This window comes from Heterodontus francisci, chromosome 29 (assembly GCF_036365525.1).
Source record: "Heterodontus francisci isolate sHetFra1 chromosome 29, sHetFra1.hap1, whole genome shotgun sequence".
NCBI classification, from domain to species: domain Eukaryota; kingdom Metazoa; phylum Chordata; class Chondrichthyes; order Heterodontiformes; family Heterodontidae; genus Heterodontus; species Heterodontus francisci.
This window is the reverse complement of record NC_090399.1, coordinates 21,480,236-21,495,630: the sequence shown is the minus strand read 5'-3', so window position 1 is coordinate 21,495,630 and position 15,395 is coordinate 21,480,236. Positions and strand designations below refer to the sequence as shown.

The window sequence follows — 15,395 nt, the reverse complement described above, 5'->3', positions numbered from 1 at the left end:
ATGATCAAGAGTAGACTGATGGGGCAATCATTTCCCAGATTGGACTTGCTCTGCTGTTTTGTGATCAGGACATACCTGGGCAATTTTCCACATTGCCGGGTAGATGCCAATCTTGTAGTAGAACAGATTGGCTAGGGGGATGGCTAGTTCTGGAGCACAAGCCTTCTGTTCTACAGTCAGGATGTTGCCAGGGCCCATAGCCTTTGCTGTACCCAGTGCCTTCAGCCATTTCTTGACATTCTGTGGATAAATCAAGTTGGCTGAAGACTGGCATCTGTGATGGTAGAGACATGAGGAGGAGGCTGAGAAGGATCATCCACTCGGCACTTCTGGCTGAAGACTGTTGCAAATGCTTCAGCCTGGTTTTATGCATGGACATGCTGGGTTCCCCCATCATTGAGGATGGAGTTGTTTATGGATCCTCCTCCTCGGTTTACTTGTTAATTATCCACCACCACTCACAACTGGATGTGGCAACACTGCATAGCTTTGACCTGATCCATTGGCTGTGGGATCATTTTACTCTATCACATGCTGCTTCCACTATTTAGTGTGCACGTAATCCTGTGTTATCCCAAGTTTACTGACAAAACTAATTTAGGCGGCACATTAAGTAGTGTAGATGGAAGCAGGAAGCTGCAGCTTGATATTGATAAATTAAGCGAGTGGGGAAAACTGTGACAGATGAAGTTCAGTGTTGGGAAGTGTGAGATCATCCACAATAGACCGAAGAAAGATCGGAGTACAGCGTATTTTCAAAATGGCGAGAAGCTAGGAACTGTGAATGAGCAGAGAAATTTAGAAATTGCTAAAAACTAGTGGACAGGTAAGAAAAGTCTAATGGAATTTTGCCCTTTATCTCGAGAGGATTGGAATACAAAGGGTGGCAGGTATGTTACAGATGTATACACCTCTGGTTAAACCCCATCTGTGTTCAGTTCTGCACTTCAGGAAAGATGTATTAGCCTTGGGTGAAGTGCAAATTCACCAGAATGATACCTGGGCTAAGTTATGAGGACAAGTAATGGGTTACATGGACTAGGCCTGTATTCCCTTGAGTATAGAAACCTGAGGGTTGATCTAATTGGCTTGTTTTATGATGATGAAAGGAATTGATAGGGTAGATGGAGAGAAAATGTTTCCTGTAGTAGGGGAATTCAGAACAAGGAGACATACCCTTAAATTGGAGCCAGGCTGCTAAGGAATGATGTCAGGAAGAACTTCTTCCTACAAATCTGGAAGTATCTCCTCCCAAAAAAAAAATGATGTTAAAGCTCAGGGTCAACTGAAAATTTCAAAACTGTGATTGATAATGTTTCGTTAGGCAAGGGTATTAAGGGTTAGGAAACCAAGGCAGGTAGATGGAGTTAAGGTACAAATCATCATAATCTAACTGAATCGTGTGAACAGGCTCAAGGGGCTGAATGGCCTACTCCTGTTACAATGTACTTTGTGTTCAAATCCTTCCTTGGCCCCACCCTCCCCATCTCTAACCTCCACCAACCATACAACATGGAGAATGCTGCCCCCCCTCCAGCTCCGGAACGCTGAACCCCCCCCACCCCCCCCCCTTCCAGCTCCAGAACGCTGCCCCACCCCCCTCCAGCTCCGGAACGCTGACCCCGCCCCCACTCCAGCTCCGGACTCTTGTGACTACTTGATTTTCCATCGCCCATCATTGGCAGCTGTGATTACAGCTGACTAGGCCCCAAGCTCTAAAATTCCCTCCATAAACCTCTCTACTTGCTTTAAGAGAACGCCTAAAACCTGCCTCTATCGCTGAGCCTGTTTTAATAACTCCTTTAGTGACTGTGTTAAATTTTGTTGGACAACGATCACATGAAGCAGCTTGTGAAGTTTTGCCATGTTAAGGCGCTACACTAATGCAAGTAGTTGTTGAGGGAGGATCCAGATGACAGAAGTGAAACCCACACACACAGTTAGACTTATCTTCACAACAATCTCTAAAAAAATCTCCGGTTAACACCCTTCACCCCCCCACCCAAAAAAAAATCCCAATCTCCAGTCAAACCCTTCCCTTAACTTTACTCAGACCTTTGGTCAACCCCCTTCCTCAACCCTAAAGAAATTCCCCCAAACTCTGGTCAACCCCTCAACTGCCACCAAAACAACCCATCTCCAGTCACACCATCAACCATCATTCATCCTCCCACCATCACCAACAATTCACCTCTGGCCAACCCTCTAGCTACCCCCTCCTCCATCAGCTTCCTCGCCAACAGTTTCCCTTTCTTGCCTGTTCAGGGGAAGCCTCCTTGAAAGGGAGTGGTTGACAACTTATCAACTGATATAGCACCTTTAATGCACTAAAATGTTCTAAGGTCCTTCACAGTACAGTTATAAATCATAAGTTCATACCAAACTACATAAAGAGATATTAGGGCACATGAACAAAAACCTGGTTAAAGATGTAGGTTTTAAGGAGTGTTTTAAAGGAGGAAAGCAAGATAGAGAGGCAGAGGGGTTCAGGGACAGAATCCCAGAGCCATTTTTAAAGGGCTTTGAGCCCGATTGTGCCATTTAAATATTTAAAAGGAGAATTGTTTTTAAATATTAAATTAATTGGCAACTGAAGGCATGACCACTGATGGTGGAGTGATTAAAATCAGGGATGCACAAGAGGACAGAATTAGAGGAGGCAGATATCTCGGAGGGTTGTAGGGCCGGAGGAGCATACAGAGATAGGGAGGGGCGAGGTCATGGAGGGACAAGGATGAGCATTTTAAAAATCGAGGCTTTGCTTGGTTGGGAGTCAAAGCAGGTCAGCGATAACGGAGGATAAGTGAACAAAACTTGCCGCACCTGAGGACACAGCAGAGTCTGGATGATCTTATTTTTGCAGAGGTTGGAATCTGGGAGGCTGGGCAAAAGTGCATTGGAATAGTCCAAGTCTAGAGATAACAAAGGCAAGAATAAGGGTTTCAGCAGCAGATGAGCTGAAGCAGGGGTTTAGTCGGGTGGAGGTGGAAATAGGCAGTCTTAGCGATGGTACTGGTATGCGGTCGGGAGCTCATTGAGATCGGATATGACACCAAGGTTGTGTCCAGTCTGGGTCAGCCTCAGATAGTTGCCAGGGAATGGGATAGAGTCAGTAAACTTGCGGGTTTGTCGTGAGGTCCAAAGACAATGGGCTGAAATTTGACGTAAACAACGGCAGCCTGCAGGCACGGACCAGGCTTCGCACAGTCGCTGTGATATTAAACGCGGAGACTCATTTAATTGGCCAGGGCAGACCGTCCCCTCCTCTTCCCCCTCCCCCTCCCAATGATATGGAGGGGACGGGCGATCCATCCCCGGAAATGGCGATTAGCTGCCTTCGTGCAGGCACTGACGCCATTGTTAAAGGGTTTCGCACCTAATCGTGCCATTTAAATATTTAGAGAATTGTTTTTAAATATTAAATTAATTGATCTTTCCCTTCTCTCACCCCTCCAGCAAGCATAGATTAATGTCTTACCCTCCCCCCCCCCCAAAAAAAATACTTACCTTGTGCACCTGCCCTGCCCCCCCCAACCTGGCAAAGTTCATAACCTTTACTCTTCACCTTTCCCACCATCCCCTAGACCAATGAAATGACTGATGCCACACTCCATCACCCCCCCCCCCCCCAACTGAAAAAAATATTCACCTGTTCCCCCTCTCCCCACCAGTGTTCCGCCTCGGATCGGGATCCAAAGGCGTGGGAATGCCGCCCACCCGCACCAATTTGACTCAGGAACTGACGGCGGGGTTGTAAAATTCAGCCCAATGACATCAGTCTCCCCAATATTTAACTGGAGGAAATTTCTGCTCATGTTGGATTAGCAGTCTGATCATTTAAACACAGTGGAGGGGGTCAGGGGAGGCGATGGTGAGGGCGATGCAAAAACTAACACGGTTTTCAGATAAGCCAGGAGCAAAGGCTGGAACCCAAGATAAATGCAGCAGCAACATTTGTGCAAAGAACTCTTGCCAGCAACCCCTTACTGTAAATCCAACAGCAGTAGCTGAGAGTCCGGAATATCACAGCAGAGATTGCGGTGCTGAGCTGCTCTGATGTTCCTCGGGGGGGATGTGAGCGGGACCCTGGCCACATTCCTGACCCCCTTTCCCAGGGTATTTCCGCTGCACATTTGAACCCCATTTCCCCAGGAAGATCCTCACCTTCTGCATCGATCAGCCAGAGACGCAGGAGCAGCAGCACCGTCGTAAGGGTGAAGTGATACACCATCCAGCCAAACAAAATCCGCCAGAACTGGAAACAAAAGTTAACCGGGACACGGCGGCAGGTGCTTCAAATTCTCAAATCCAAGCACATTGTGCAGAGCGAGTGTCAAACTGCCTCTTTACATCCACTTGATAAAAGTATGGAAATCTCCAGTCGGGCGAAATGTTCTTTTGTCCAGAGTTGCTCAATCATCAGAGGGTGGGTTCGCTGTAACACACACACACACACACACACTCTTACTGGTCACATCTCCACAATAAATTCAGAAAACTCATGCAATTTTTTTTTGGCAGCACCTTCTGTAATTTTCCGATGGACTGAAGAGTTCCCAATAGCCCAGGGCCAGTGCAGAAAGATGAATAAAGAATTTCAGCCAAGGCAACGGAAGCAGCAGCTGGCTTTTAAACTTCCTGTTTTTATCGAGTCATAGACCCATACAGCACTGAAACAGGCCCTTTGGCCCCACTGTAGTCTGTGCCGATCAACGACCATCCATTTATACAAATCCCACATTCCTACCAACACTAGGGGCAATTTACAACGGTCATTTACCTATCAACCTGCACGTCTTGGCTGTGGAAACCGGAGCACCTGGCGAAAACAGGGAGAACTTGCAAAGTCTGCACAGAACGGAAACCGAACCCTTGAATAAAGTCAGCTGAAAGTTTGCTTGTGCTTGAACTTCCCGGCTCTCAGTCCCTACTAGGGAGGACTGCACCTAATGACATCACAACATGAGGGGGCCGATTTCCTGACACCGTTCTGTTGATGTCAAATAAGATTTTCAATCGGTGTCACCAGTTACGGTGTAAATTATTTGATTTGCCTTTTGTTTTAAATGATCCGACAATTAATTTCCAGAGATTTGTCTCAGTTTTCCGTACCCTGTAAACAACGCAGTGAAATACAATTCATACATAAATGCACACGTTTATTTAATGATTTTCAACTAAGTGAAGCGAGTGCCTCCTCAAACAGATTCCTTCACTCGGTTGCACAACAGTATAAATATCATTAAACCCCGCCGCTCGAACCGGCTGCACGGAGTTGAATGCTGAGCCAGTCTGTGACAGAGACACCAGCTCTCAGATCTGTCGTCAATGTTCACTATTTAAAAGGACTCTTTACTCACCCGGAGTAAACCTGGAGTTTGTGAAGCTGGGACCGACTGGTGCAGCGCTGAGCTGAGCTGTCACGTGTGTGTAGCCAGTGACAACATTTAGCTCCGCCTGCAGTTGAAACTAACGAACCAGTGAGGTTGCACATGTCCAGCCGCACAAAGTACATTGTAACAGGAGCCCGTTGCTTCATTCAATTAGATCCTGGCTGATCTGGACCGCGATATTTACCACCTTTGCTCCACATCCTTTGATACCCTAACCTCAGTAAAAAAAATCCATCAGTCTCAGACTTGGAAATGTCACTGTTTAATCTGTTTGGTAGATTCAGTTCCATCCAACAGCCCCAGGACCCATTCAGTTCTAAATAAATGTAATGGTCTGTCTTCCTTCCGTTCAATCTCAACACCTTCATTTATTGCCTTATTACAATTACTGATCCTTCATATTTCACTGATACACTTTCCAATATATGGTTTGCAGTGTACATAGTGAGATGTACATGTCTGCACACGGTATGTAGTGACAGTGACCCTTACTGAGTGACTGGGCTGTGATTGAAGCCAGGTGACTGTTTCCGTGAAGCAGCAGGGGTTATGTGAGCTGCTGTCCTTAGTCTTCCGTGTCAGTGCCTGGTGAATTGTGACTGTATCACTGGCACTTTGAGGGTTAAACTAATCACAAAGTATTTACAGCACAGGAACAGGCCATTCGGCCCAACAGGTTCATGCTCGATAGGGGCTTCCTCTTGCCCTTCTTCACCTAACCCCCATCAGTATATCCTTCTTTTCCTTGATCTTTTCATTGAAAACTGTCAAGAACCAGGCGACATAGATTTAGGGTAAGGGGCAGGAGGTTTAGAGGGGATTTGAGGGAAAAAAATTTCACCCAGCGGGTGGTTGGAATCTGGAACGCACTGCCTGAAGGGATGGTAGAGGCAGGAACCCTCACAGCATTTAACAAGTATTTTGATGAGCACTTGAAACCCCTTAGCAAACAAGGCTATGGACCAAGTGCAGGAAAATGGGATCAGAATAGTTAGGTGCTGGATGGCTGGCAAGACACGATGGGCCGAAGGGCCTGTTTCTGTACTGTATAACTCAAAGAACAAAGAACAAAGAAAATTACAGCACAGGAACAGGCCCTTCGGCCCTCCAAGCCTGCGCCGATCCAGATCCTCTATCTAAACATGTCGCCTATTTTCTAAGGGTCTGTATCTCTTTGCTTCCTGCCCATTCATGTATCTGTCTAGATACATCTTAAAAGACACTATCATGCCCGCGTCTACCACCTCCGCTGGCAACGCGTTCCAGGCACCCACCACCCTCTGCCTAAAGAACTTTCCACGCATATCCCCCCTAAACTTTACCCCTCTCACTTTGAACTCGTGACCCCTAGTAATTGAATCCCCCACTCTGGGAAAAAGCTTCTTGCTATCCACCCTGTCTATACCTCTCATGATTTTGTACAACTCAATCAGGTCCCCCCTCAACCTCCGTCTTTCTCATGAAAATAATCCTAATCTGCTCAACCTCTCTTCATAGCTAGCGCCCTCCATACCAGGCAACATCCTGGTGAACCTCCTCTGCACCCTCTCCAAAGCATCTACATCCTTTTGGTAATGTGGTGACCAGAACTGCACGCAGTATTCCAAATGTGGCCGAACCAAAGTCTTATGCAACTGTAATATGACCTGCCAACTCTTGTACTCAATACCCCGTCCGATGAAGGAAAGCATGCCGTATGCCTTCTTGACCACTCTATTGACCTGTGTTGCCACCTACAGGGAACAATGGACCTGAACACCCAAATCTCTCTGTACATCAATTTTCCCCAGGACTTTTCCATTTACTGTATAATTCACTCTTGAATTGGATCTTCCAAAATGCATCACCTCGCATTTGCCCTGATTGAACTCCATCTGCCATTTCTCTGCCCAACTCTCCAATCTATCTATATTCTGCTGTATTCTCTGACAGTCCCCTTCACTATCTGCTACTCCACCAATCTTAGTGTCGTCTGCAAACTTGCTAATCAGACCTCCTATACTTTCCTCCAAATCATTTATGTATATCACAAACAACAGTGGTCCCAGCACGGATCCCTGTGGAACACCACTGGTCACACGTCTCCATTTTGAGAAACTCCCTTCCACTGCTACTCTCTGTCTCCTGTTGCCCAGCCAGTTCTTTATCCATCTAGCTAGTACACCCTGGACCCCATGCGACTTCACTTTCTCCATCAGCCTACCATGGGGAACCTTATCAAACGCCTGACTGAAGTCCATGTATATGACATCTACAGCCCTTCCCTCATCAATCAACTTTGTCACTTCCTCAAAGAATTCTATTAAGTTGGTAAGATATGACCTTCCCTGCACAAAACCATGTTGACTATCACTGATAAGCCCATTTTCTTCCAAATGGGAATAGATCCTATCCCTCAGTATGACTCTATGACTATAAGACATCAGCCGTCTTAATTTCTCTGCCCCCCTCACTCACTCTAACCTGTCTCCCTCTGAACTTGCCGCACTTTGTTCTTTCAGGTCTAATCCAACGTTGTGATCAAACCTGCAGACAAGGTGGTGCTGTTGTTGTCTGGCGTACCGACCTCTACCTTGTAAAGGTTCAGCACCGACTCTCAGACACTTCTTCCTACTCCCCCCTGGACCATGAGCCCACCACCAAAAATCAAGCTACTGTCCACAGGACTGTCACTGACCTCATCTCCTCTGGAGATCTTCCCTCTACAGCTTCCAACCTCATAGTGCTGCAACCCCAGACAGCCCGCTTCTACCTCCTTCCCAAAATCCACAAACAGAACTGTCCCAGCAGACCCATTGTGTCAGACTGCTCCTGTCCCACTGAACTTATTTCTTCCTATCTGGACTACCTTTCATCCGCTGGTCCAGTCTCTTCCCATCTACATCCGTGACTCTTTTGACGCCCAACGTCATTTTGACAATTTCCAGTTTCCTGGTCCCAACCGCCTCCTCTTCACTATGGACATCCAATCGCTCTACACCTCCATCCCCCACCAGGATGGTTTGAGGGCTCTCCGCTTCTTCCTTGAACAGAGGCCCAACCAGTCCCCATCCACCACCACCCTCCTCCGCCTGGCTGAACTTGTTCTCACATTGAACAACTTCTCCTTCAACTCCACTCACATCCTTCAAGGGAAAGGTGTTGTTATGGGTACCCGCATGGGTCCTAGTTATGACTATCTTTTTGTGGGATATGTCGAACATTCCTTGTTCCAGTCCTAGTTAGGCCCCCTCCCCAAACTCTTCTTCCGGTACATTGATGACTGTATCAGTGCCGTTTCCTGCTCCCATCCGGAACTGGAAAACTTTATTAACTTTGCTTCTAATTTCCACCCTTCTCTCACCTTTACATGGTCCATCTCCGACACTTCCCTTCCCTTCCTCAACTTCTCTCTCTCCATCTCTGGGGATAGGCTGCCGACTAATATCCATTATAAGCCCACCGACTCTCACAGCTACCTCGACTACACTACTTCACACCCTGCCTCCTGTAAGGACTCCATTCCATTTTCCCCAGTTTCTCCGTCTCCGACGCATCTGCTCTGATGATGCAACCTTCCACGACAGCGCTTCTGGTACCTCTTCTTTTTTCCTCAACCGAGGATTCCCCCCCACTGTGGGTGACAGACCCTCAACCGTGTCCGGCCCATTTCCCGCACCTCTACCCTGAACCCTTACCCTCCCTCCCAGAACTGCGACCGGGTTCCCCTTGTTCTCACTTTCCACCCCACCAGCCTCCACATCCAAAGGATCATCCTCCGCCATTTCCGCCGCCTCCAGCGCGATGCCACTACCAAACGCATCTTCCCCTTCCTTCTCTCCCAGCATTCCAAAGGGATCGTTCCCTCTGTGACATCCCCATTACCCCCAAAACCTCGTCCCCTTCCCACGGCACCTTCCCATGCAATCGCAGGAGGTGTAATACCTGCCCTTTTACCTCCTCTCTCCTCACTATCCCAGGCCTCAAACACTCCTTTCAGGTGAAGCAGCGATTTACTTGTACTTCTTACAATGTAGTATACTGTATTTGCTGCTCTCAATGTGGTCTCCTCTACACTGGGGAGACCAAACGCTGACTGGGTGATCGTTTTGCGGAACACCTCCGCTCAGTCCGCAAGTAATTCCCTGAGCTTCCGGTTGCTTGCCATTTCAACACTCCCCCTGCTCTCATGCTCATATCTCTGTCCTGGGATTGCTGCGGTTTCCAGTGAACATCAACGCAAGCTCGAGGAACAGCGTCTCATTTACCAATTAGGCATACTACAGCCTGCTAGACTGAACATTGATTTCAATAATATCAGAGCATGACAGGCTCCCCTTTTTATGTGTAGTTATTTTTTCTTTTTTCTTTTTACTTTGTTTTAGTTTGTTTTATCATTTTTTTTTAACCATGTGCCTGCCCATTGCTTTTTTTCATGTTTGTGCTTTGGGCCAGGGCTGTTCATTTTTCTGTCCATTAACACCCTCTCTGCACTAACGCTTTGTCTTTCACCACACCATTAACATACCATTGGCCTTTGCTCCATGACCTTCTGGTCAGTTATTCTCTGTGACCCTCTGTCCTATCAACACCTTCCCTTTTATTATCTCTTGCCCCACCCCTACTTTATTTGCTTAAAACCGTTTACATTTCTAACCTTTGCCAGTTCTGATGAAAGGTCACAGATCTGAAACGTTAACTCTGCTTCTCTCTCCACAGATGCTGCCAGGCCTGCTGAGTATTTCCAGCATTTCTTGTTTTTATTTCAGATTTCAAGCACCTGCAGTATTTTGCTTTTATATTATCCTTCTTTTCCTTATATGGCTTCCCCTTAAACACATATATGATCACATGGGCTGAAGTTGTTCTGGTGACTTGGTGCCAGCTGTGAAGAATGTTGATGTTGGCCCCAGGCACTGATAGTCTTCCAGAAGCAGAGAGAGAGAAAAACAAAGATCTTTGCAGGTTCAGACTTGTTGAGTTCTTACCCGGGCTGTTTTATGCAGAGAGAGAGGCTCCTATAGACATCTCAATGGGATGCACAAACAGGCTGCAGTTAGGAGGAGACTGGAAAGCTTCTCTATATCATGGTTAACACTCCAGCGCAGCACTGGTAATTTCTCCGAACATACACTATCGAATTCTTCAACCATCCTAAACACCTCGATCAAATCACCCATTAATCTTTTAAAGACAAGTGTTTAACGGCTGCATTGCAATCTTTTGAAAGTTGCACCTTCTGCAAGTCAGGATGGGTCTGTGTCTGACTTTGATGGTTGGCACCTTCCCCCTTCCGTAGCTTACTCGACACTCTGGTGCAGGGTTAACGCTGTCAGACATGCAGAGATGTGATCTTTTGAATAGGGCAATAACACTTAATAACAACTCTTCTCTAACACTCAGGGCCACTAAGTGCAAACAGGGCAAAGCAGGGAATAAGAGGTAGAAATGAAAATGGACGGACTTACCTGGGCTATGAGGGCCACATTTAAAGTGCTCGGGAGCAGCACATGATCTTCGGGTGCTGTTTGGAGAGCCCTGATTATGACATCCTGAGTGGGATGTTGATCCTGAGAAAGTCTCCAATGTAAGACAGCTCAAGCAGCCCTCACATTAGCTTCTGGACTTCACTCCCCACATCTATCTCCAAACCTGGACACCACTTCGTCGATGTTTCCTGCTGACTCCACCCTACCTACGTCAACAATATCCCACCATGGGACCTCTGACTTTAACTCTGGACTCCTTCCTATTGTCTCCTATCTTGGGCTGATAAGTGGCAAGTAAAATTCAAACCAGTGCCAGGCAATGACCATCTCTGACAAGAGAGAACACTTAATAACAACTCTTCTCTAACACTCAGGGCCACTAAATGCATTTAGCACTTTCACTCAGAGGGTGGTAAATCTTTGGAATTTTCTGCCCCAGAAGGTGGTGGAAGCTCAATCACTGAGTAAGTTCAAGCCAGAGAGCGATAGATATCCAGTTGCGAATGACATTAAGGGATATGGGGATAGTGCGGGAATACGGCATTGAAGTAGATGATCAGCCATGATCTAGAATGGCTGACAGGCTCGAAGAGCTGAATGGCCTATTCCTGCTCCTACGTTCCAATCTGCCGGGGCTTTTCCAGAATCCAGGTAATTTTGGAAAATCATATCCAGTGCATTCACTATCTCTGCAGCTGTCTCCTTTAGATCCCTAGGATCATAGAACTTCAGCCAGCTCTCTCCTCATACTTATGTAATTGGCTTTGTCTATGTTTAAAACTCTTGTTTGTGAAGTTACTTTCAAACTTAGCATCGAATTTAATTGTATTATGATCACTATTTCCCAGTGGATCTTTTCTTTCTTTTGGGCCTCCTTATCTCGAGAGACAATGGATACGCGCCTGGAGGTGGTCAGTGGTTTGTGAAGCAGCGCCTGGAGTGGCTATAAAGGCCAATTCTGGAGTGACAGGCTCTTCCACAGGTGCTGCAGAGAAATTTGTTTGTTGGGGCTGTTGCACAGTTGGCTCTCCCCTTGCGCCTCTGTCTTTTTTCCTGCCAACTACTAAGTCTCTTCGACTCGCCACAATTTAGCCCTGTCTTTATGGCTGCCCGCCAGCTCTGGCGAATGCTGGCAACTGACTCCCACGACTTGTGATCAATGTCACACGATTTCATGTCGCGTTTGCAGACGTCTTTATAACGGAGACATGGACGGCCGGTGGGTCTGATACCAGTGGCGAGCTCGCTGTACAATGTGTCTTTGGGGATCCTGCCATCTTCCATGCGGCTCACATGGCCAAGCCATCTCAAGCGCCGCTGACTCAGTAGTGTGTATAAGCTGGGGATGTTGGCCGCTTCAAGGACTTCTGTGTTGGAGATATAGTCCTGCCACCTGATGCCAAGTATTCTCCGAAGGCAGCGAAGATGGAATGAATTGAGACGTCGCTCTTGGCTGGCATACGTTGTCCAGGCCTCGCTGCCGTAGAGCAAGGTACTGAGGACACAGGCCTGATACACTCGGACTTTTGTGTTCCGTGTCAGTGCGCCATTTTCCCACACTCTCTTGGCCAGTCTGAACATAGCAGTGGAAGCCTTACCCATGCGCTTGTTGATTTCTGCATCTAGAGACAGGTTACTGGTGATAGTTGAGCCTAGGTAGGTGAACTCTTGAACCACTTCCAGAGCGTGGTCGCCAATATTGATGGATGGAGCATTTCTGACATCCTGCCCCATGATGTTCGTTTTCTTGAGGCTGATGGTTAGGCCAAATTCATTGCAGGCAGACGCAAACCTGTCGATGAGACTCTGCAGGCATTCTTCAGTGTGAGATGAGATCTTTTACTACGAGATTAATAATTAACCCTACCTCATTACACAATACTATATCCAAAATTGCTTTATCCCTTTTAGGTTCCACAATGCATTGCTCCAGGAAACTGTCAGGAAAACATTCCACAAACTCATCTTCTAGACTACCCTTGTCAATTTGATTGGTCCAGTCTATATGAGGATTAAAGTCCCCCACAATGATTACATTGCCTTTGTAACAAGTTCCAATAATTTATTTTTTAATGCTCCTGGCTGATTTGTACCTCAACTTGATTTATCACCTTTGCTCCACATCCTTTGATACCCTAACCTCTTGACCCCTCCTAGACACCTCTCTCCTGTTGTCATGCCCTTTTTCATTGCCCTTGAATGTTAGCTGTGGCTCAATTAGTAGCAGTCTGAGTCACAACATTCAGGTTCAAGTCCCATGTGAGGACATTAATCAAGTTTAACAGTGCAGTACTGGGAATGTTACAGTCTCAGATGTGATGTTAAACCAAGGCCCAAATTGCCTCTTTTTGTGGATGTAAAAGATCCCAAAGAGCAGGGCAGTTATCCCTGGTTTCATGGTCAACAGTTATCCCTGAATCAACATGGCAAAGACAGATTATCTGGTCATTATCATGTTGCTGTTTATGGGAATTTACTGTATGCAAATTGCCGCTGTGTTTTATTTGTCACAACAGTGACTAAACTTCAAAACTACTCCATTTGCTGTTAAAGTGCTTTGAGATATCTGGTGGTCTTGAAAAGCCATAGAAAAATGCAAGTCCTTCTTTTTTCAAGTCATTTCTCTCAGGTACTCTGCTCTCCCAAATCCCTACCTTAACCCTTCAATACTCATCGACTTTCTTACTCTCCTGCCGCCATCCCAATTTTGACTCCTTTTTAGAAAAGCCTACAACTTCACTGCGTGCCTCTCTTGGCATCCTCCGAAGGATCGACTGAGGCATTCGGCACTGGCTCATTATCAGAAGCAACCCCAACTGCCCCATCCCGCTCTCCTGTCTGAGTGGTGATGATACCTTCCCCCTTAATGCAGCCTCCACGCTTGGCTACACCTTTCACCAATTGCCCTGCCAAGGCCGTCACAGTGGCTGTGTGGCTCTTATCACCAAATCACACTTTGGCCTGACCCTTTACTCCTCTGGTACTTTCTCCTCCTTTGAGAATCTCACCTTGTTCTACCCCTTGCACCTCATTCGAAATCCTCATCGTCTACTGCCCACCTAAGCATGATAAAAATGTTCTCACTGAGATATCTTCACAGCTTTCCTCCCTCAGCCTCTGCACCGAGTGACTTCTCATCCCCAGCGCTTTCAACCTCCATCTCAATTCAGTATGCTCTCTCTCCTCTGAGTTCGCTGCACTCCGATCCTCCTGTAATCTCTCCCTTTATATAAACTCCTCAACCCATATTCACAGTCACTCCACTAACCTTCCTATCTCATGTGCTCTTGTTATTCCCATTGTATCAATCACAGATAAGGCCGTCTCTGATCACTTTCTTGTTTCACTCTCCACCCTTGCCCCCTTCCACGTCCCAACCCTATTTCCTTCTGTATCCTCCCCTAGAAAAAAAAACTATCCCCCAATTCACACAATTTAACTTTCAAAATCCCAACTGTCGAGGCTTTGGCCCTCCGTTCACCATTATATTTTTACAGCTACTGATTTGCTTCACTGCACCCTCACCAACACCTTTCACAATCCCCACTAAAACCATTACTCTCTCACCCTGGCAGTCATCTCTGTCCCAAGCACCACCGCCCCAGATATAAAACATTCTGTCCTTGCACCCATTGAGGATCAACAGCCTTCCTTTCATGTAAGTATCTTCAGACTAACTTAAATTGAAGCTCTTACTTAAATCAAAATGTTTTTGCCTCCCCTATCTTGTGAAAGTTACCACCAACTTCAGCTCATTTATTTTACCTACAGCCACAGTGTATCACAAGGCAGCCAGCAGGCAGTGTCCCCCAGCATGGTTCAGTGATTCCTCACTGCAGGTTCTCCTCCAGGTCCTCAGGGAAAGGTGGGAGGTCACAGAATGCGGCCCATTGTGTCTGCACTGGGTCTCTGAAAGAGCAATTCCCTCAGTTCCATTCCCCTGCCTTCTCCCTGCAGGTGGAGTGCGAAGACCCTCCTGCCTCACCAAGGCGGCCTGGGTGGATTTAGCAGTGGAGATCTCGTACCGTGGGGGTCACTCATAGAACATGGGTGCAGTGTTGTAAGCGAATCAATGACTTGTTCAGATCGGCGAGGGTAAGTGGTTCTGGCGAAGCTGCTCCATTGTTTTCTTCCATGGCTCCGTTTCTTTAAGGCAGAGGGTACACAAAGAATGCAATGGAATGTGTGAACAGCCTTGGTACCATTCACTAAATGATGTTGCGCCAAGATGAAGGCTGGCATTGTTTATGTGACTGGATATGCCATGTGAAAACAAATGCAGATAAGTGATGTTGATGAAAGTATGCAATGGTTATCCTGCATCATTTACATGTCATTAAATCTGCAATGTCTGCTCCAGGGTAGACGAAGACACAACCAGCATGAATGTGATAGAACGGGAGGAAGGGTCCCTGACATAAGGCTGCTGACCACAGCTGAGGAGCAGGCGTCAAGGACCACAAGAGAAGAGGGAGGCAGGGCAAGTGGAGAAGGCGAGGCAGGAGCCACAATGTGTAAGGATGATGTGGCATCT

The 15,395-nt window shown here is 46.9% G+C and overlaps 1 protein-coding gene across 3 annotated transcripts in view; it reads right to left on the bottom strand.

Moving 5' to 3' along the window:
• The window catches only part of LOC137346182 (CD276 antigen homolog), a 43,969-nt gene extending 38,542 nt beyond the window's left edge, over positions 1-5,427 (bottom strand). For 2 of the 3 annotated variants that reach the window (XM_068009570.1, XM_068009573.1), the window contains exons 1-2: positions 5,361-5,427; positions 4,165-4,435 (exon numbers count right to left, since the gene is read on the bottom strand). In XM_068009570.1, coding sequence (XP_067865671.1) covers positions 4,165-4,231 — 67 coding nt within the window. In that variant the 5' untranslated portion in view covers positions 4,232-4,435; positions 5,361-5,427. Of the gene's footprint in view, positions 1-4,164; positions 4,436-4,780; positions 4,894-5,360 lie in introns of those variants that run through there. The other variant, XM_068009572.1, reaches the window with a different exon arrangement.
• Between the last annotated feature and the right edge of the window lie 9,968 nt (positions 5,428-15,395).